This window comes from Sebastes fasciatus, chromosome 4 (assembly GCF_043250625.1).
Source record: "Sebastes fasciatus isolate fSebFas1 chromosome 4, fSebFas1.pri, whole genome shotgun sequence".
Taxonomy (NCBI): domain Eukaryota; kingdom Metazoa; phylum Chordata; class Actinopteri; order Perciformes; family Sebastidae; genus Sebastes; species Sebastes fasciatus.
In genome coordinates this window covers 14,951,904-14,974,033 of record NC_133798.1, presented here as the reverse complement: position 1 = coordinate 14,974,033, position 22,130 = coordinate 14,951,904, and the positions used below count along the sequence as shown (strand labels likewise).

Here is a 22,130-nt window from a genome sequence, read left to right as displayed (position 1 = left end):
TGACCCAGTCGTCTAGCCATCACAATTTGGCCCCCGTCAAAGTCGCTCACATCCTTACGCTTTTCCATTTTTTCTGCTTCCAACACAAAGTTCAAAGTTCAAATGAGTGAGCAGTCCTGCTCACTCATTTGCAACATTGCCCACCAAGACCCAACATAGCTAGAGATGTTATAGGGCAAGCTACCGCAGTAGAAGCAGTATAGCAAAGCCTCTACCAGTTGACAAGTTTCCATTGTTTTCGTCATATTGCCCAACCCTACTCTCACCATATTCATAAATGTCATCATCATCACTACTGTATGTCCCATATTTACTCATGTTTAGTCACTCCTGTTTACCAACAAATGCTGTTCTCTGTTTCTCAGGCTCCAACAAGAAGAGGAATCATCTAAACCAGAAGGTCAAGCAGCCTGACTTTAAAGTAGCCTACGTTCAGCTGGTGAGAAGACACAAACACACACATGTACACTCATCCTCCTACTCCCAATCTATTCTGCTTGGTGTGTTGTTTGAGTAGCATTAGCTCATTGACTCTTGTCCCGTACGCTGTGGGAGGTGGAGACCCCGCCACAATAACTTTCTCTCTCTCAAACAGCCAGCCCTCTGTGTTTTTTTTCTTATTGTGGGGGGCTGCATTATTAAACACAACACCCAGAGGGGAAAGGGTATTTTGGGGGCCTTGAGCCTTCAGCTTTTGTGTCGTGGGCTATTTTTGAAAGGGGGACTCGCCGGGTGAGAGAGGTGAGACGGGTTAGTTGATGTACCCCCATAGAGCCCTGAGGGGCAGGCAGCCTTTGAAGGTGAGCTCTCACACACACACATGCAGGTATGAACAGACACACAACAAAAAATGAACATCAGTGTGCACACATGCACAAAAAAAATTGAACAAGCCCCGTTCCTTTACCTGCCATTTCATGAGAAAGCCTCTCATGTGCAGACATACTTAGATGCACACAAATCACGCGTCCCTACCTTGCATCTCTTCTCCTGTGTGGTTCACACACTCTGGCTGCCCTCTTGAGAAAGCAGCAGTCTGGGGTTCTCGCGGGGCCTGAGGGTGAAAGGTCGTCTTTGGTTACATGCCAGACTTATTACAGGAAATATTGAGATATGTTTATCATCTGGCGGACCTCTCCTTTCTGTGCTTGTGTGTGCCATAGAAGGAATGTGAGCAATCATGTGCACTTAGTGCGTGTTTGAAGGGACACTCCCGATGGCGGCGTGTCAGCCCAGACTCCCTCGTTGCATCACAGACTTCACACCTGTGTTTGAGGTGAGCTTTGGGTCAGGAAGGCCCATTCCCTGCACCTCTTGCCAATGTTTGAAGTCTGTTGCTCTTTGAAATCAAACGAACCTCGCCTCCAAAAATGTCAAAAAAAGTCAGAGTTTTAATGCGCCTTTGATGCAGACGTGAAAAGCAAGGGGGCCTTTGTTTTGCGCCTGCCATTTTGATCTTGCCCAGATAAATCAACGGCGGTGTAGACGCTTGTTTACGCCGCGCCGCCCACCCGACTGGGAGCCATCAATCTTGAAACGGATGAATAATGAAAATTGTCTAAACACGACAATTTGAAAGAGGATACATAATTGAAGCAGCCATGAATCTTTAAAAGGGGAGACTTCCTCTTGTCTGACACCAAGGAAGTGGCCTGTGATTTTGTGTGCGTCTGGAATTCCTCGCGGAGTCAGTAGTGACGCTTCTGTCTCACCAGATGCACACGACGATGATAGGTGTGAGGATGCAGAACAACACGCGCACACACACACACACGCACACACGCACACACGCACACGCACACGCACACACACACACACACGCACACACACACACACGCACACACGCACACACGCACACACGCACACACGCACACACATCTGTGACGTGTGTGCATCATTCATGCATGCGCGGCCCCAGAAGACTGATGTTTTTCCTTGAGTGTCATTCGCTCTGCAGTCGCAATCACGTCGCGGTTTTCCTGAACGTCGCGGTTTTCTGAAGTCATGCTCATTTGACGGTGAACAGCGGGCAGAAATACTCTCTTTGTGCTTAAAATGGCTTGATATAAAACCGAATATCCGGCCTATTTCTCTGGCAGGTTTTGGAAAAAACATACTCTCTCAACTCCCTTTCCCTACCTCACTCTCTCTCTCTCTCTCTTATGTACGCACACACTCACACAAACTCACACACAGAGCCCCAGAAAACCCTCCTTTCTTTTGCAGCGGTGGGTAGAAAACAAGATTGTTCCTAATTGACTCCACATGTGGGAGAGTGTTCTGTGGGTCGATTCTTACACCGCGGTCCCCCCGTTCTACCCTCATCCTTCCCTCTCTCCCCCTGCTCTCCCTCCATCAGCTAATATTGCAGCAGTAACGTTTGCTCTCTCTCTCTCTCTCTCTCTCTCTCTCATTCCTTACTCACTCCTGGTTTGTGGTTGAGGGGAGGCCTCCCGTTAGCGGGGTTCCGTGACGGCCATTTTCCTCAGGCTTAGGGGGGACCCCAGTAACGGGGGAAGAGATAGCGTCTGCATGTGTGAAATGCGCACTGTGTGTGGGAAAGTGTGTGTGTGTGTGTGAGAGGGGCTCACTCAGGGGAGGTGACTAAGGGCATGATGGAGTCATGCCAGAGCAGGGAGGTCCAGAGACGGGGCAAAGCGATCAGGGGGAGGGGGAAGAGGCTGTGTGTGTGTGTGTGTGTGTGTGTGTGTGTGTGTGTGTGTGTGTGTGTGTGTGTGTGTGTGTGTGTGTGTGTGTGGGGTGGGGTGGGGTGGGGTGGGGTGGGGGGACAGGGTGGTGGTGGTGGGGCGGCAAAAACAGCAGTACAAAATGAAAAATCTTGAGTCTATCAGACTGCTTTTAGGTCTGGCTGCACATCAATGGGACTGGTGTGTGTGTGTGTGTGTATAGAGTCAGACTGCTTTCATGCACCGCTAGGACTAGCTGAGTCTAAAAGGGCTAACTCTAACCGCTACGCTCAGGGTAACACTTGTTTCCGATTTTCGCAGGCAACTCATACTGTTCCATCTATTTGATGCTGTAAAGGGCTGATGTTGGAAAATCCAATTTTGTGTTGCACTTTTTGACCTCAGTCGTAGACATTACTTCATGTACAGTAGGGGTAATTAGGTTTCTTGTCTGGTCCACTATTCCTTTTTTTTTGTAATAACATTTTCCTTAGATTTTTAAGAATATTATCAGGAAAAGCTGTAGCATTTTTTTGCAAGCGAATCTTCTCTCAAAGTTGACTTGAATGTGCCTGGTAGAGAAGAAGGCTTTTTTTTTTTTGCAGCCGATCATGTTCATAATGCATGTCAGACTCTGTGGTTTACCCTCATTAAATTCTCTTGGCCCATCTCACAGCTGAAGTGCACCGTGCCACCATTTCCAGTTAAACCTCGCATCCATTTGAAACCTTTCGTAAACTCAACCTTTTCACAAAAGAGAAAGCAATCCACTTCTGAAATTATAGTCATTCTTATATGTTTTCAGTCATTGTTCTGCAACATTATTGTCAGTCAAACATTTACGATAAAGTACTCTCTGCCTGGCATGCAAATGAAAAGGCTGTGGTGAGTTTTTGGTCAGAGGAGGAGGTTATTTTCTCTCTTTGGAGTGGCAGCTAGTTTGCAAGCGAGCTTTGCTGGCTGGTGCCAGCTGCAGCACTTCAGCGGGCTGAGTGCTCAGAGTGCATGTTGAAAGCTCCCGGAGGGTGACGCTGTGAATATATGAATGGGATGCCTGACCGGTCTCGGCTTTTCTGAATGATCCAGTTTAGTGCCACATTGTGCTGTAAATGTCAAATGCATGCTGTAAAAGTAACGATATCCAATCAGCAGATTTCACTATAGCCTTGTACAGATTGTTCATCTGACAACATGCTGTATCTCAACATTGCTTGCAGGATTTTACGAAAATAACTTTGATTTTATTTACTAATTTCTAATGTAATTTGCAGCGCTGTGGTTTAACCTCTGTTGCATTAAAGGGAACAGTTTTCAAAAATATTTATAACATATTCCTAACTTTATTTTCTAATTGAGCAGAAGAGGTCTGTTAGCTGGTAAGTGGAGCTTCTCCATCCTTTTTCTTGAAAGGCTGTGATGGCGTCCGTGTAAAGAAAGGAATCTCAGACATTTTCTTCGGGTTGTTTTCAGAGGAGTTCAGAAGGGAGGAGCAGCCGTTTGTGTTCTTTGTGTGTTGAGCACAGCATGGCACGTCCAGGCACCTGTGGGATGCTCGCAACCATTTTGCATAAAAATCCACACTTGTCAACTTGTTGTTTGACAGTCTGTATACACTTCGTTGGGAGTCTGCAAGCATCGTCGTAAGTCCATCCTTTTGTGGGGTGGGGCAGCACAAATCCCACACGAGCCCCGTTCAACAGAGTTTATCTGGAGACAAAAGCTCTCTTCATACAGTCAGAGGAGACTCTGCATCGGGGCGAAAGTAGACGATGAGTGAAAACTTTGCAGCAGAAGGGAGAGCAGGCACACAGATGGTCCAAGGTGTTGTCACGACGCCGACCTTTAGTTGTCGTGAAGTGTGCAGCTAGTTTTGTTTACACATAAATCAATGATGTCATTATTTTGATAGTAGTCACGATCTAGTTCTCCTCATCCAAAGACGGCCTAGATCTATTTACACTTATCTTAATATATTCAGTTTTAAGTATTATTACCTTTCCTTATCTCACAGCCATGTGTTCTTATACATTTTAAGAGGTCGTACTCGGCCTACGTAGACGCGAGCGAGAATCGGTCAAAACAGTGAGGCGACACACGCGAGACTGAACATGATTGACGGCTAAAACCACAACATCACTATATATTTCACATGTTTGGCAGTAATGTTAGCTTACCAAACGAAGAACCCTTCATGAATCAAAGGCCCGGCTGATGTTGATACTAGTGTTAACTTTTCCTGCTTCAGCCTCCCGACCGCAGTCAGAAGGCACAGGGGAGACACCGTAGTTTTGGTCTCCTGGGTCAGAGTCGGTAACGTTACTCGCTCCAGAGCCCCATCAATTCACTCGGCAGCAGGGAAAACAAGACACGGGAAACCTCTTTTGGTTTTGAGGAGCTGCATCCTTTATTTCTGTACATTCACTTGATATTCTCAGAGCTAAACTAAGTCTCTCCCGCTCCGCTGCTCGCTCGTTTCGCCGCAGCTCGCTCTCTCTTGCTTCACCACTCACTTCCCACGTGCACACATGCTCACACAACACTAGTTTTCCCCCGACGTCAGTCACATCCCGGTTTTGCAAGACGGGCTTCACCAGATATAACTTTGCGTTTTTTGTGCTTCTGTGGAGTTTGTGTTGGAGTCTGAGTTGTGGTGGGGGCTGGTCGTTTGTTTGCGTTAGCGGACTCCATTTCTAACCAACGTTAGATACCCCTGTAGCTGCTCTAAAGAGAGTAGGAACACGCAAGCACGCATGATGCCACATCCGCTGGGACACCGGCCCGGGTTCTTCACATTAAAAGCAGTCTACAGGCTGATAGAGGAAACACAGAAAGTCGCGGAAGGTCTCATTTTTAGGTTAGGTTACAACCTGTTCACACATTTGCAATAAAAAAAAATGACATACCGTCCCTTTAAGTTATAAACAAACTTAAACCCTAACATTTTGTTTTTACATTTTAAGTTCTTGTGGGGACATTTGCACATATTGGAAGCAGAGCTTCTTTCACAAACATACAAACACTGCCTGGCTCTTTATAACTGGTTTATGTGCCTGGTGGCCAAGTTTTCATAAAAGTAGGTGTCAGGATTTTCTCTCCAGGGCCCTGGCCACTGACAGCAATGCAGCAAACCAGTTGCACCAGTCAGATTCAGCTCGGTGCCCTGGAGCAATGTCCCGACCTGACGACCACAGAACAAAACAAGATATGGGGTTGGACCAACAGTTGTAGAATAAGTGGTAGCTTCATTCAAATTGCTCATTTCCCGTGTTTCTTTCTGTTGCTTTCTCCACCCCCGCTCGATCCGCAGGGAAGGCATCACTGGAAGTGAGAGAGAGAGAGAGAGAGAGAGAGAGAGAGAGAGAGAGAGAGAGAGAGAGAGAGAGAGAGAGAGAGAGAGAGAGAGAGAGAGAGAGAGAGAGAGAGAGAGAGAGAGAGAGAGAGAGAGAGAGAGAGAGAGAGAGAGAGAGAGAGAGAGAGAGAGAGACTGAGTGGCAAACATGGAGGAGTTGTGACACAGCTGAAAAAGGGGGAGAGAGGGAGAAACAGCTGTATAGAGAGTGATTATGAGAGGGAAGCTGTGGCCAAGTCTGGCTCTCCTCTCTGTTTGACTGACACTAGATGGCAACGTTTTGCTGCACAGTTTCTCTCTCTCGCCTCCTCTCATCTCCTATCTGTTATTGACTCCTGGTTGCTTAACAATAGACCCTCTAGGGTTGTGTGTGTATGACTGTGTGTCTATCTGGCGGCGGTGATGGTAGAGAGGGGTACAGGATAGGGGGGTGCGAACCCACCGTGATCCCCTCCTCCTCCTCCCGTTCCTGTTCTCCGCTCTGAGCCAAGCCCTGGCTCTCTGGAGCTGGAGGTGCTGAATCAGGCGGTAGGGCGGAGGGGGGAAATCTTGCTTATCTGTGTGGAATTTTATTATTTTCAACTATTTGGATCATGATGGCTCCTGCTCTCCTTCCCTCCCTCTTCCTCCTTTCCACCTTGTCACGCTAACACAGGCTTTCCTCACACAGCCCTGTCTGTCTGTCTGCCGCTCTGCTTCCTTCCCTTCCCTGTGCTGCCTCACCCTTGCTTATCACGCCAATTAACATTTTTAACTTCTGCCACTTTCCCCCCCCAGTGCTTTCTCCTCCTCTGTGTCTGTCTCGTTTTTTTCTCTTTCACATGGCTGAATGAGTCATCGTATGAAAATTGCTAATTTCAATTCATACCACTTGTAATTCTTACATGTCAATGTTTCTCCTGTATGCTAAGCTGCTTTTCAGTAGCCTAGAATACTTTTCACAGTGAAGGGCATCCCCTTATATTATTCCTTATTAGTTAAACACAATTACAATGTAAAAATAGCCTGTTATCCTTATTCAAAGAACTTGGCAGTGTCTTGTTCATTTTAACAAACTGCTCTGGACAGTAATATTTAGACAAAATGAACAAACACAAGAAGACCGTGAATTCAAAGGAAGCACATTACACTGTCAAAAGATGGTCATATTTTGTACCCTTAGATGTTGTGTTTTATTAATATTTATCATGGCCTCCAACCCGAATCTTTAAGGAAAAACAATATAAGAAAATTGTCAGTCCTTTAATTAATACAACTTTCTGGCCTTTGTATTTTCTTAGATTAGTGTTACCTATTTATTTGCATATTGATAGTGCTTGAAGAAAGCACAGTGCTATTGTCTTACAAAGCAAATAAAAGTGATTTTCCACAATTATTTCATACCTAAATGTAAATATATTAACTTTTTTTTGTTTTTAATGTAAGCTTACATTTAGTTGAACCCGTAGCCAACAGTGATTAACGGCAACCTCTCACCTTGTACAGGGCAGGGCAGGGCAGGGCAGGGCAGAAACAAAAAACATTCAACATAAAAGAGAGACAGTGCAGCAGAATCAAGGTTAACAAAAAAATAAATTAAAAAAAAGGCAAAAATTAAAACAAAATTACTCTGAAATCCATAAAACCATTCCAAGAACATTTATCTAACTCCAGTGCTTGATAAAGGGTCATATTCTGTTATTTCTAACTGTTATGGATAGTAAGACGATGCTGACGGTCAAAAGCACATACTGCACATTGACATAAATGTTGTGCTCCACAGTGAAACACCACATATTTAAACAGTCACTTTAAATATCACCACAAAATATAAAAGGAAGAAGCTATCAAGGCCAAGTAAACTTTGCCAAAAGATCCAACAGAATATCTCTGCTCTCTTAACTGCACAAACTAGAGTCTTATCCGGTGCATCGCTATGTCCAGTGAGCTGTTATGGACCCAGTGACATTACAGATGCAACATTTTTATTACATGTTTTTACTAGGAATTGGGAGAGAAAATTATAGCACGAGTGAGAAAATCATGATTCTCCTTTTTAGCCAGAGTCAAGCAGCTCTACTTTCACTTGAATGTATCTGTCAGCATTCTAGGCGTATAAATCTTCGGAAGGAAGGAATGGGCTGATACACTAATTAGTGTGTGTACATATAAATGTGTGTGTGTGTGTGAACACAAACACGTGCACGTGTGCTGGTGGTGAGCCTAATAAAAGGAGAAGCTTTTCCTGGCAATCAAGCTTCGCTGAAAGGCCCCCCCATCTCCCTATGTGTCTCCTGATTTGGAAAATTCACTCCTAAGTAAAATCCTGTGTGTCTATGTGTGTGACTGTGTGAGAGTGTATGTGTAGGTTTCATAAGAGCTCAGTGGAGAGAGAGCATGAATTATAGAGAACAGAGCAGGGTCTTAACCATCCAGTTTGGAATCTCACACGCAAACCTTTCTTTGAATGGCTCCAGTCGAGGCTCTCCGTTGTTTCCTTTTCTCACACGTTTGACTCTTTACGCCCGATTCGGTTCAGATGATACAAGCGTTAATGACATGGCTGTGCTGCACATATATTGGACAAATGTCTACAAAGCAGAACAGTACAGAAATCTAGTGTCACATCAAATGAACAGCCCACTTCAGCTGTATGAATACAGTTAGATCTGGAGATCTTGTTCTCTCTTTCTCTGTCTCTTCATCTCTTTCTCCGTCTTTCCCTTTGTCGTCTTCGATTGATCCTTACTTTATCTCTCTCTGCAGCATCTCCTCTCATCACCCTCATTTCCTCCCACATTTCCTCCAGGTTCCCCTTTTATTTAGATAGCCACGGCAACTAACACACACACACACACACACACACACGCACACACGCATTCCAACGTGAAAACACACGTGCACGCGTGCATGCTCGTAACCTCTCTTGATTACCCCTGACCTCCTGAACCGTAATGACACAGCTGCCACTTTGATCAGCCAATCACCACGCGGCGCCACCCAGGTTCTCAGCGGGGCTGCCACTGGCCTGATAAAGCCCTCTGATAGGCCCCTGCTGATGCATTTCCTGTTTTGGTATGCTTCTTCATTTTTTATTTTCTCCACCAGCTGGTCCCCGCATTCCTCGGAGTCGGGGAGGGGGGCAGGGGCAATGCCTGGATGTTTATGTTGCATGTGCATGTAGGGGTGAGAGTGTGTGTGTGTGTGTGTGTGTGTGTGTGTGTGTGTGTGTGTGTGTGTGTGTGTATTTTTTGCAAGGGTCTAACTGTGTGTGTGTGTGTGTGTGTGTGTGAGAGTGTTTGTGTTTGGTAGCCTAGATAGTTGGGTCTGGGGCCGAGAGGGGGCGGGGTAGGTGGAGATGCTTGAAATTGGGGGGGGGGAGGGTATGTGAGGGTTGTTTACATGTGTTGGCCAGAGAGAAATGGGGTACATGGTGGGGGGGGCTGAATGACATAGATGGAGGGGATAATGATAGTGAACAGCTGTTTATGTGTGTGTAATGGGGGTGGGTGGTTGAGACAGGCGAGGTTTAGGTGTGACTATAAGGTACAGAGGTTTTGGCGTCTAAGACAGAAGGCGACGTGATTCATCGTTTGTTATTACAGATTTGGTCGTGTTATTCTTGGCCGTTGCTGTTATTGTTGTTGTTGTTATCCTCCGAGTGTCCAGTTGACCAGATGGATGTAAACGTCTTTGTGGGTGGCTGGGTGTGTATTTAGATGCTGATGATCTTTTCCTGAGAGCTCTGTTACCAGGGTCCAATGTCTCCAGTAGCAGACTGGGAGCAGACATGCCCAGACATGAAAACTACCGCGCACACACACAAACACGCACGTACGCACACACACACACACACACACACACACACACACACACGCACACACACTTTCTCACTCACACCCTCTGTTTGTCTCCGGGCAGAAGTATGTGCGTATGTATGACTGGACGCCTTGCGCTAGTAGCTATGTCAGAGGGTCCCTGCAAAAAGACCTTCAAGTATTTTCAGTTGACACCAGAGCCGGTGTTCGCCCACCTGCCTGACTCCTGCTCTTGCTCTTTGTCCCCTCAAAGCACGTACACACCAGGGCTGGGGATCTCCACGCAATTAGATACGAGTCTCTGAGCATCTTGCTCCATCCGAAGCTAAGCACTTTTTCCTCACTGTATGACCACATGAACAATAGCATAATTGTTAATATCTGTATCTAAAAATGTCACACGAACTCAGGAATTGAAGCACACACTGATGCACCAATCCAACTTTCTCTGACTGCCAATACGAAATCTGATAAACTCGATACTTGGAAAATGTATTGGCTAATACTAAATACCAATCCAATGCAGTAACTTTTTTTAGAAATATTTAAAGAACATTTGAACTAATGCCTCACTGCTCTCACTCCTATGTGTACGGCTGTAACTCACTTCTTTGCTCAAAGTGGACACAAGAGTTCATGCAGCCTCATTATTTTAGGGTTGTGCTCATATGTTGTTTTATATTGTAATTATATTGTAAGATAAAAACAAATGCATTGAAACATTTCTAGAGCAGTGACTGAAACTATTTAAAGTTGCAATCCTTAAAATTCAATGAAATCAAACCCAAGTTTTGATACTATTTATGGCTGGCATTTTTACTGCAATAGCCATTCAATGTATTTACTTTTAGTAATTATCTCTCCAGATAGTAGTTTTTATTGGTAGTGGCGGAGTCCGCCATTCCCATGATGGAGTCAGATTGCCTACCTAAGCATGAAGGGATCACAGGAAAACAATGCACTCATGTAATCCAGTGCAATGTTGTCTCATTGATAACAGCCTTGTTGTTTACTGTTGACATCTTTATACGAAGCAGAGTTGTATTATGTTAATGTTAATGCAAACGGAGCATCTTACCACTGCTACTTCACATTAAAAGCGCTCAACTGGCTTCAACACGTGTATTGCTGCCCTGTATGTTTAGCCCCACTAAAAAAACAACAACAACGTGATAAAAAATGATCGTTAATTTGCCTTTATTTTTAACCCAAATCAGAGTATAATCATTACATTGCAATTTCCTTCCCGGAGCAAGCAGTGACGGTTGTGTCAGTTAGGATAATAAAACATGCGGTTTTGGCAGAGCACATGGTGTTCTTGTCAGGATTACTTAATTAAATGTGGTTAAACTAAAAAAAGATCTATTAGCAGCGTGGCCAACATTTGCCAACAGAATCTAATCTCATGGCGGTATATGAAAGCATAAAAGAAGCCGCCAGTCAGGGGTGAGTAAGTCAGCTCCGGGGCGTTGGAGTTGACAATTTTTTTATGCATCCATGCTGAATCAAGAATCACGCGGCAAGAAATGAATTTTTTCCATGTGCACGTAAACATCTATGCAAAAAAAACCATTGTCCAAAATATTGTCTGTCTCCCTCATGTGGACCAGAGGACATTAACATGAATGACATGGAGACACACAGAAACACACACTGCTGCAAGCCAAAGCTGACCAAGTTATTTGGCTGTTGTCGAGCTGTGGAGGAGATGTCATTGTAATTGGAGGGAGGGCCGGGGTCATGACCCTGAACGAACCCACAGCAGGATGCTATTGGTTAGTGGTCTACTCTCTCTGCCACTTATCTGTCTTTTACAGAGAAAGATGATTTGCTCTCTCTCTCTCAGCTGTTATTTTGCTAAATGCCTTTCAGGCTCTCATGTCATGTCAACAGTTTGACTTCTTCACCAGACTTTTTAACTCACTTTTTCATAGTATTCTCCATTGAATCATTCTCACCTCACTGTCTTCCCCGAGAGAACGACGGTCCAGTTTTGTCTATCTTTTGGTACTGACTTTCTTCACCCCTTCACCCTCCCTTCTCCTCACTCTATCTCCATCATCGTCTCTCACTTGTCTGTTCCTGGAATGGTTTGCACCAGGAGGTCTGGACGGAGGCGCAACGGGGCAGAGTATTGTAAGTGTGTGTGTGTGTGTGTGTGTGTGTGTGTGTGTGTGCGTGTGTGTGTGTGTGTGTGTCAATGAGATAAAGTGAGAGTGAATGTGTGGCCCACCCAGGGGCCTGGCAGCGGGAGCTGTTTACAGTCATCAGACTAGTCATCATCTCTACTCTTCTACCCTCTTCCACCGTCTTTCCTGCCTCTCCCAGTTTTCTCAGACTATTTCTTCTCTGTGATTGCAGATAAAAAAAAAAAACACCCATAGATTATGCAATATTAGGCAATGAAACTGTAGAGATCAACAATATGAGCACAGGACTCTCTGTATGTGTGGGTATCTAACCTAAGATCAACAGTTGGACTGTGTCGGAGTGGACTGACACAGTTGATTTCTGTAGATTTTTAGGGCGTTTGCAGATTTGGCCTAAATACTTGAGTGCAAATCCAGGTCACTGTCTTTTAGCCTTTCAGAGGGGGAGTCATTACTCTGGGTTTGTTAGTATACACGACGCAAGACCACTTTATAAGACTGCACTGAGTTTGAGCTTTCACACTTCACCAAACTTACCTAACTCTTGAGGAAAAACTGTCTCGGGTCAGGGAAGACCTCTTCAGCTGGCTGTGAAAACACCCTTCCGACTTTTAGCTTGGTTGGTTTGTTCATCTAATAACAGTATAAGTCCAAGTGAACTGAGGTACAGTTTGTTATAACATGGGGTGTAATGTAGGCGTGTAAAAAAAATATGGATACGCTTAAGTATAGCGATATTATGTTTTGTGATTCTGTATTGATTCTCAAGAACACAATTGATTTTTAATTAATAGTTTCCATGTACAGATTTGTGGCACAGTGGCTCAGATTGCACTAAAAGTCAATACATATATGGAAATAATATTGATTGGATTATATTCACCAGAAGTATAAAACATGTTACATGTCCCTTATAAATTAAAAATAAAATGCCACTAATTTGTGAGGGAAATGTCTTTTATTCTTTGATTTTTTGGTTGCTGGAAAAAATGTAATAAATAATTCCTGACAATGACTGATACATTTGACTTAAGGACATCTCTGACAACATACACGCTGAAAATCAAACATTTTCAGTATATCAATTTATATATTTTCCAAAGTAAAAGTCCCTAGAAGTGTATTATTCAACTTTTCCCCATGGTCTAGTGTTAAAAAAGTTAACAAAAAAATCAATAAATCATAATATCGGATCACAATACTTGTAGAATTGCAATACTTAAAAATCGCAATACATATTGAATCAGCACTCAAGTATCTTTATAGTATCGAATCAGGAGATAGGTGTATCGTCCAAGCCCTAATAACTAAAAGAGCCCCAAAACTATAAAGAACATTTTGTCCATTGTTTTATGGGTACAAGGAGACGGCTGTTGACATCTGATAGCCAGCAGTTACTCATACTTGGAAAGGCAAGCATAACAAAATGAACCAAGGGCAAACCACAGCATGTACTGATCACTGTAGTCAACTATTTCCCTCTAATATGGTATCAAGACCAGAGATGCTAAATTATGTCAAAAAGGGCAGACAAGTTCACAATGCGTAGTCAAACCTAAAGGAACAAAATTAGTTTTTTTCCCCCTTGCGCCGCGGCTGCCAAAATCCATAATCTTGCAGGATGACAGGTTGCCAAAACCCTGTCCAATAAACAAGCTACTTGTGAGTCCATCTGATTTTCGTTTACAAGCCCCGGTTCACTTGTAATTGGGCAGTGTGAACTTAAATGAACCGAAAAGAAAAATGCAACAACAGTTTCATCTGTGGTCGAGACCAAAGAAAACAGACGCACAAAGGTGTGATCACACCTTTAAAATCGGCAGTCTGGCTGCTAGGGCTGTTAGTGTGGTAATTGCTCCTCCCTCTAGTTGAGCTGCCCTTGAGGCGAGGCGCGTAATCTCCTCCTACTGGTCAAGTGGAGCTGGTTACTGGCCAACAGTAGGAAAATGGTGGCTCATTTAATCAGCAGCTCACAGCAGCTCCAGGTGTCGATGTGTACAACTGCACGAGTTGCTGAAAAAGAGCATGCTGCAGTCAACATTTCCCTAGTTAAATAGGGTTTATACACACACACACACACACACACACGTATATCCCACACACTCAGCAGGGGGTTACCCTCAGCTCTAATCCTGGTAACCTCATCACTGTGGTCTCTCCTTCTGTAGTCTGCCAGGTTCTCCTACCATGGTGCGGTCAAAATAGATTCTACCACGATGTGAACACCTCTCGACCTCTTTTTCACTACAACACACACTCAGTACTATTCATGATGTCTCTGAGCTTTGCCTCAGTTTACCCCACCGCACCACCACACTGCAACCGCAGCTGCAAGAGCCGCAGCCTCATGAGATTTCTCACCGCGTCGTCAACACCTCTCCGTATTCAGTGTGCGGTCCAGATTTGGCCTTTTACTCTAGCGGCCACCGCCAACATCTGGTTGATTTTTTTTATTGACTGCTTTGCGAATGGCTCTATCTTCTGATGCCTTCTGGATTGTCCATCATCAATAAAAGGGATATGTAGTTTGTCTGACGATCTCTCAGGGCGGGTGTGAATGTCTCAGTTTCATATTTTCAGACTGTGCACTTAAAGACGTGTCAGTCTCTGTGACCACATTATTGAGAGCTCCTCGGTCAAGTGTGGTCGTCCAAGAAGTCAGTGTACTTGGCCCCCGCCCCTCAACTCACATCTTATTTCATTCCACAATAACTCTAAGGTGCTCGAGGTTTCGAGAGAACACAAAAGAAAGGCTGATCTCAGATCGTAAAGGAGCTGTTAGAATGTTCTTTTCTGATGGATTCAATTTTGAAGTTGTACAGATTATCTGAATGGAAGTCACCATTTAACCTCAAGAGTAGGTTTACAGCTGTTTAACAGACTTCAAAGTAATAAAATGTTGCTCCAAAGTTTTTTCATTCCAGAGGACATAAAATCGGATACCACGGAGGCTGTCCTGTGGATTGAGGATATTGGAAAATTAAGTCAAACCTTCTACAATAGGGTTGAGTAATCATCTTGGAAAGCCTCCTTTTGTTATTTTTATGTTCAGATTTGTGGCATAGTTCTTACTCGGCAGCCCATTCAGAGGCATTTAAAATGCTGATGTGTATCTCATCTGTCACACGGCGCTGTCTGGTCCTAGTCCAGTCCGGTCCACTCATGTCCCGTATGTTTTTTAACTCTCCGAGCAGCAGGTTGAATCAGCCTTTTGTGTCCTCGGCTGCCGACTGTGTGCCATAATGTTCTATTCAGCTCCAGGTCGGAAGGCGCCGCGCACCGGCACCTTCCATATTTCATACTTAAAATCTAAGCTCATGAATAATAAAAGAGTCACCCCTCTTCACATTTTCCCCCAGTATTGATTTCACATGCATTCCAAGGTTGCCGGACACACATTCATCCATTCTTTCAACATTTTTTTTTCTTCTTAAGGGGAAATTGTTACACACGCAAACGCGCACCAGGACTCCCCCCACCTACGGCTGTTTTTGAGTTACGACTGCATGCTTAGTTTGTTACAGATCAGAAGCAAAGGTCAATCAGATAGAATACAGTTGTCCTTTGTGTGTCTCTTTCCATCTCTCGCCTGGTCTTCTTTCTTTTCACTCTCCTCTTTCCCTCCTTCCCTCTGGGGCTGCAAACAGGATTACTGTGTATGACTCTTGTATCCACATGAGCACACACACACACACACACACACCACATACACAAAAGCAGGTTTGATTTAGGGACATTTCACCACGAGGCTTCCACCAACTATAAGCCAATAAAGACACAAACCATTTTATGAATAACTGCAGTGAAAGCAATATGGGGACACCGATCGTTGTCCCTAATTTCACAGATGTCTCCAATCAACTGGTTAAAAGTCCGACAGTGGTCCCCAAATGACACAGCGCAGACCGGCACCGTAAATACACACTTCCTGGAGCCAGAGCAAAACATTAAATTAGAGCTTAATAAGGAAACATGCACATACAGTACACACAGATGGGGGGAAAGTGAGACGGGTTGGTAGTGAGTCAATGACAACATTTGCCTTCCCCTCTTAACCCCCCTCCGGTGTTTCTCCTTCTTTTCCCATTGAGAGGGAAACTGTGGGTGTAATGGGTTGTTCATGTGCGTAAGAGGAGTATGTTTACATCACTAGCAGCGCGGGGCCTCGTCTCAATATTCCTGGATGGCGGCTTGATTCAATTGGGAGCGTGGTGAAGACGATGGCAGAGCGAGGGAAAATATCCACTCCTGCAATTTGTCGTGTAGGAAGCATACTAGGTAACAGAAATGGTACATAATGCCTCACTGTCTTTCTCCACTTTTGTCCTTTTTGGCAAGGCCGTTGGCTTTCACCATAAATCACTCAACATGCACTCATACACACTCCCTCTCTCTCACACACACACACACACACCCACACACAAATAGAGACACACAGAAAAGATCGTTTTGGCTCGGAGCACACGGGGGACCGAGGGGACATGGGCTTTGCCTCTGCTGTGGTATGATGTATATATTTCAAACAAAAATAAAAACGCTCTCTGCCAGCACTTTCTCTCACTGCGGAAATGTGTCCAGCAGACGCTTGACACACACACACACGCACACGCACACGCACACGCACACGCACACACGCACACACGCACACACGCACACACACACACACACATAGGGTGCGGCCTGCTGCCAACAATAAGACTTGTTTAACGAGTCTCGGCGCTTTGTTGATTTCAATCTCAGGGCTTTGTTGTTTTTGTGAATCGCGCTCTCTGAGGCCGGTATTAATCTTCGCCATGTGTATACACAAGGTGTCCAGCGCTGCGTCGTATAACTGGGAACTGTCATGCGACAACGTTTGGTTCACGTTGGGTGAAGTCTTGTTTGGCTCACTGATCCATTGTTTCCCCCCGTTGTTAGGACTGGTGTTTATAGTGCTGTGGTAGACCCTTTCCTCAGTCGCCCCCTACTTTCCTCTTCCTCCTCCCCAGTCACGTCCTCGCATCGTCCACCCCCCATCTTTCTCCCCGCCGCCTCCGTCACCCACGCCACTCCTCCTCTTACTCCTGCGGCAAACTTCCCTTGGCGTGGTCCGGTGTTTGTGTTCTGGATTATGCGTTCCTCGATGGCAGTGTGTGCGAGTGTGGAGAGACACGGAGGGCCTTGGCAGGGCGGTCGGTTTCCAGGTGCTTCTCTGGTGTTTGGCAGCCCTTTGCCTGTGCCTGACTAAGCCCTCTCCTCCTCACTGGGTCTGCACTCCCGTCTCTCCTTCCTGCATTGCTGCACTCTCTAGAAAAACCTCCTGTAGTTTGCAATACAGGCGTTGCCGCAAGACAGGAACACAAGAACAGGGTGGTTTTTCTTTTGATTGAAGGTTGTGCATGTTTTGCTCCAGCTGCTCCTCAAAGCTGGTATCAGAGAGTTTAGACTCAAATAGCCAGGTTTTAGAGAGTAACACGAATTCAGCTCTGTGTAAAGTATCATACTCAAAATAGTAGTTTTCCATAATAGTTGTGTTTTGGATGATTGGATGTAGTTAGATGCCTGGTCATGCCAGTATTGTCCCATTGGACATGTCAGGCTCGATTGTAGTTCACACACATAAAGACTGGATTGTGGTTAATATCTTAATGCAGTGACCTCTGGATCTGTGTAGACTAAGACCCAGCCAGTCTCTCCCACCAGGGTGTCTTGTTTTTCACTGAAAACCTCTAATTAGGATTAGTGTAAGAAATGCCGGTGGAAGGCGGACTGCGGTCTCTCCAACAAATAAAAAGAAAATAGACAGTGGCTCATTAGAGCTCATTGTTTTTGGCTTTTATTGAACAAAAAAAAGCTAATTTATTGTGGTTTATTTTGATATAAACAGGTGAGAGCGTAATTATACAAAAATCTAGATGGAAATTGGAATTAAAAAATACCTTTTACAGGATTTTGTAAAATATCTACATAGGGAGAAGGTCCTTTTCACAGAGTCTGCCATGTTGCACCACCATGTTTCTACAGTAGCCCAGAACTGACAAACCAAACACGGGCTCTAGAGAGAGACTTTTACGTTTGTACGTTACCTGAAGGCCACCGTAGTTCTCCAACACGCTTGTGAAACTGCTGTAAACCGTGGTACCGCCAGCCTCCGTCTGAGTCCGTTGCTCCTAAAGTAGTGTTATTATGGTTAGGATTAGAGATGTGACAGTGAGGACATTTTCCCACCGGTTAATAAACTTGTGACAACATCAATGTTACCGATTACACCGGACATTTTACAAGAAAAGATGACGCTCAACATCTGTAGCCTGCTTACTTTGATCTTTACCGTTGGAATGCTGTGTGTCTGGCCTCTCCGGTCCAGCTTTCGCTGCAGGGCCGCAGGTTTCCACCCGGCACTGGTCTGCTGCGCACACCGGCTGCGACCGCTCCGTCCTCCTCATGGTGGTTACCTCATTAACGTTATGGTTCCCTTTTAGCATTGGGTTTGAATCCGAAATATTGCCCAATAGGCGCTTTTGCTTTTCGCTTTGACACCAAATCCTCCGCCATCGTCTTGTCTGTCAACTTTTTCTCATTTTCCCATGTGTGAAATCTGACTCCTGCTACTCTGAGCTGAGAGTCTGTATGGAGCGGACACATTCACTTTCAGTTTGTAGTGTCTGTCGTCCGACTATGTATTGATAACACGGCGCTAATACTTAATGAACTAAATGGGTTTTATTACTGTAAAAAAAGCAAAACGACGGTGGGAGCAGTGGGTAGGTAATGAGTCCGTGGCAAGCCTAGTAAGGATGGCCTCTGAGTGAGGCGAACGACGTGACCACGGTTTTGCACTTGGCAGCTCACGTTACCGCAGTCTTGGAAAAGGAGGAGTGAGTGGAGGGGTACTCCGTTGGTTGCAATCTGCAACCACACCACAAGATGGTGCCAGATCCCACACACTGTACCTTTTTAAATTGACTTATTTAAGGGACTCAGCTCATTTGCATTTCCTCCCCTTTTTTTTCTCTTTACTTTCTGTTATCAGAAGCATTTTACATGCTGTCAGCTTCGCATGAAGCCTCTGCTATTAACAGTGTCCTCCTGCAGTAGCAAGCACTACACATTTTGGATGCACGAGGACATAAAACTAAAGAAAATATCTTTAAAACACTGTATTGCTTTTAAAAGTCTGCAAAACTTGGTTATACAGGAAAACTATGAGCTTTAGCTATAAGCTAAATTTGGTGCAGGCTCATTTCTGTCATGTTTGAAGTACGGAGCATCTCATAACTTGTGTGTTATAAAGCTCTAACCAACGTGTATCTATTATGGCCACAACATAACATAACATAACAAAACACATGTAAATATGCACCTGATCACACACATGTATACATGCACAAGTCTAAACAGTAAATAGTGATACCCAAGTCTCCTACTGTAGGTTGTCCCAGTCGATCCAGTTTTGGAGCAGACAAGACCAGCTCCATTCTGTATCTCTGGCTGAGTGAGCTTCATGTCGTCTCCCCCTTTGGGAATTAAACCATGCTATGTGGTAATTATATGCATGTTTCTCTTGGTATTTTGGGGGTTGGAGACAGACAAAGTAACATTCACATCAGAGCCAGACCATTCCTTAACGCCTACACACTGACCCCAAACAAAATATTTCACATATTTAAACAGAATAGTTGATTGACAATTGTGTTCATGGAAGCAATTCATTTGACAGTGGCAGGCCCTTTAAATTAATCTGGAAGTGTATGAGTCACATTATGACATTTCACTGTTTGTCATTATGAAGTGGAAGCTGTTGCTTGGTGTGAACTACAACGTTAGCGATCATTAATCACTTTGGGAACATTAGTGAGGATTAGCTCCAAATCCAAACACACAGCGATTAAAAAATGACACATGTAAGACGATTCCGGCTTCATGTGAAGTCGAGTCATTTAAGGACAGCAGTGATTTGGCTCCAGTTGAGAGTGATAACAGTGAATTCTTGTTACCAGGTGTCCATGGGAGAGGCCGAGAGGGATCGGCTATGGATATGTGTGCATGCCTGCACCCACTGACCTGTTATTTTTTTTGTGCATGGGCGTGCAGGCATGCATGTGTGTGTACTGTACTTATGCTCCACGGCGGCCTGACACAGACTACGGTTGGGCCGGTGATGCATTAGCCATGGCCAGAGATGGGTTGGTATGGAATAAATAATGGATACCATCCTTTCCCTCTGAATAAATCAAGACCAGAGAAATGGAGAGAGATGAGAGATTAAATGTGGGAGTTGGAGAAATTGAATGCCAGAGAGAAAGAGAGCGTTTGTGTAACTGGAAGAGGAGTATAGAGAGAGAGAGAAACAGTGTCCTGAATTCCAAATCAGTATCTCACTTCTCCTCTCTGCAGAGAAAAGGAAATGGTTTTAAGGAAAAGGCACATTTGAAAAATGGTTTGTGAAATGATTTTAACTAGAAAAATTCCTCTTATTATTAAGTAGAAAAACACGGTGCTTATTTTGCTCTCTTTTTTTGTGCCTTCTCATCCCAGGCCCAGGGCCAGACGTTCAACTTCCCGGACATCTTCCCAGAAAAAGAGCGGGAACCGTCGGAGGGCTCCGTGGAAGAGATGCAGGAGAAGTTCATGGAGGACGAGAAGCAGAGGCAGAAACTGGACCCCAGGAGAGGAGGGGTCACCGAGTGGTTCGGACTCTGAGACAGCCCACTGACCGGGAACTCTGCACTCATATGGAGCGGCGAGGGTGTTTCGTTGGGAGCAACGTGTATTGATTTACAGCGCGACCGTTGTGATGTCACATCTATTTCTGTAAGAAATACTCACAAGTGTGTAGTAAAGAAGAATGAGCATGTGTGTGGGTGACTGGAGACATGTGTTTGGTGTGTGTGTGTGTGAGTTAGCGAGGCTTCGGTCCAGTAACCCCGAGCCAGAACAGAATCACAGGAGGAGGAGAGTGGCCTGGCTCCATCTTTCATGAAACCAGCCCACCGTACAGAATCTCCATCACCTCAGATGACCTCCTCTCCTTTCTCCTCCCGCCCGTCCTGTTCCACCTCCTTCTCCTTTCACCCCTCCTCTTTGGCACCAGTACCTCTGCACCTCCTCTGTCTTTGTCTCCTCTTTCCCCAGGAGTCTCCTTTTCCTTCTTGTGCGTTTCCTCTGCTGTCCTTCCTTCTCCTTGTCCCTTTCCTCGCCGCTCCTCTTCCTCCGCCACGCTGGGGAGCGGCATATCGTGGCATCCCTAGTAGCCCTGACTCTCAGCCAGTTGGATCCGACTACCTGGACAACCCACATCCTTTCCTCTTTTATGAGTTTGCCTTGGATTAATTGACCACTTTAGGTAAACAACAATTGAGATGTTGTTTCAGCAAAGCAACGACGTGGAATTTGCTGGAGTGTTTTATTATTTTGTGGTAGCACCTCTTGCCATAACTCTTGAGAGAAGATTGTACCCAGTGTTTGTGTGTGTTTGCAGGACTTTGCCAGTGAATCTGTCTAATTGTAAGTGGTGCTGGAACAAGAACTAATAAACGGTCACTTGTCCAAAAAGTGCTTTGCTTACTTTTTTTTTTCTTGTGTTCTCCTACGCTTCATCTCCCACGGCTGCTGCGCTGTTCGCCACACAAGCTGGCCCGCGCATGTGCCAACGTGGTCTGGTAGCTGTTTTGACAAAGTAATGATCTGTGTTTGAATCGGGCCACTTCAGGACTGAGCTCTCTTACGGTAATAAGGCCCATAAAGGGGAGGGACCTCTCCTGGGCTCGCTCAGACCCTCCATTATGCTGAGAGGCCAAGGTTACAGTAAGTGTCCCCCAGCCGTGACCACTAATGCTGGCTGGCTAATACAAAGGTCCAGTCCCTGACCTCACCCAGCCAACTCAGCTATCACTAAGGAGAATGTCAATATTGATCCTGTTGGCCCATTGTCTGCTGCCTGGAACCACTCACCCCCTGCGTCGCTATAAAGCAATCTGATTCGGAACAAAACAAGCCTCCTGTTACTCAGCCACTCAATTCCTTTTCTGTCTGCCTCACTCACTTTCTCACTTTTCATTTTCTTCTTTCCCTGCTCATTCTCTCTCCCTGTTGCCCAGTCCGGACCTCCAGAGAAACCGACAGCTGTTTAACCGAGAGAGAGGGAGACCAAATTCCTGTTCTCGCT

At 45.0% G+C, this 22,130-nt stretch overlaps 1 protein-coding gene across 1 annotated transcript in view; it reads left to right on the top strand.

Annotated features, from left to right (window-relative positions):
• The window catches only part of mrpl23 (mitochondrial ribosomal protein L23), a 46,164-nt gene extending 24,647 nt beyond the window's left edge, over window positions 1–21,517 (top strand). Inside the window, exons 4-5 of the mRNA XM_074632215.1 lie at window positions 366–439; window positions 20,501–21,517. Coding sequence (XP_074488316.1) covers window positions 366–439; window positions 20,501–20,665 — 239 coding nt within the window. The 3' untranslated portion in view covers window positions 20,666–21,517. The remainder of the gene's footprint in view (window positions 1–365; window positions 440–20,500) is intronic.
• Window positions 21,518–22,130: the final 613 nt, after the last annotated feature.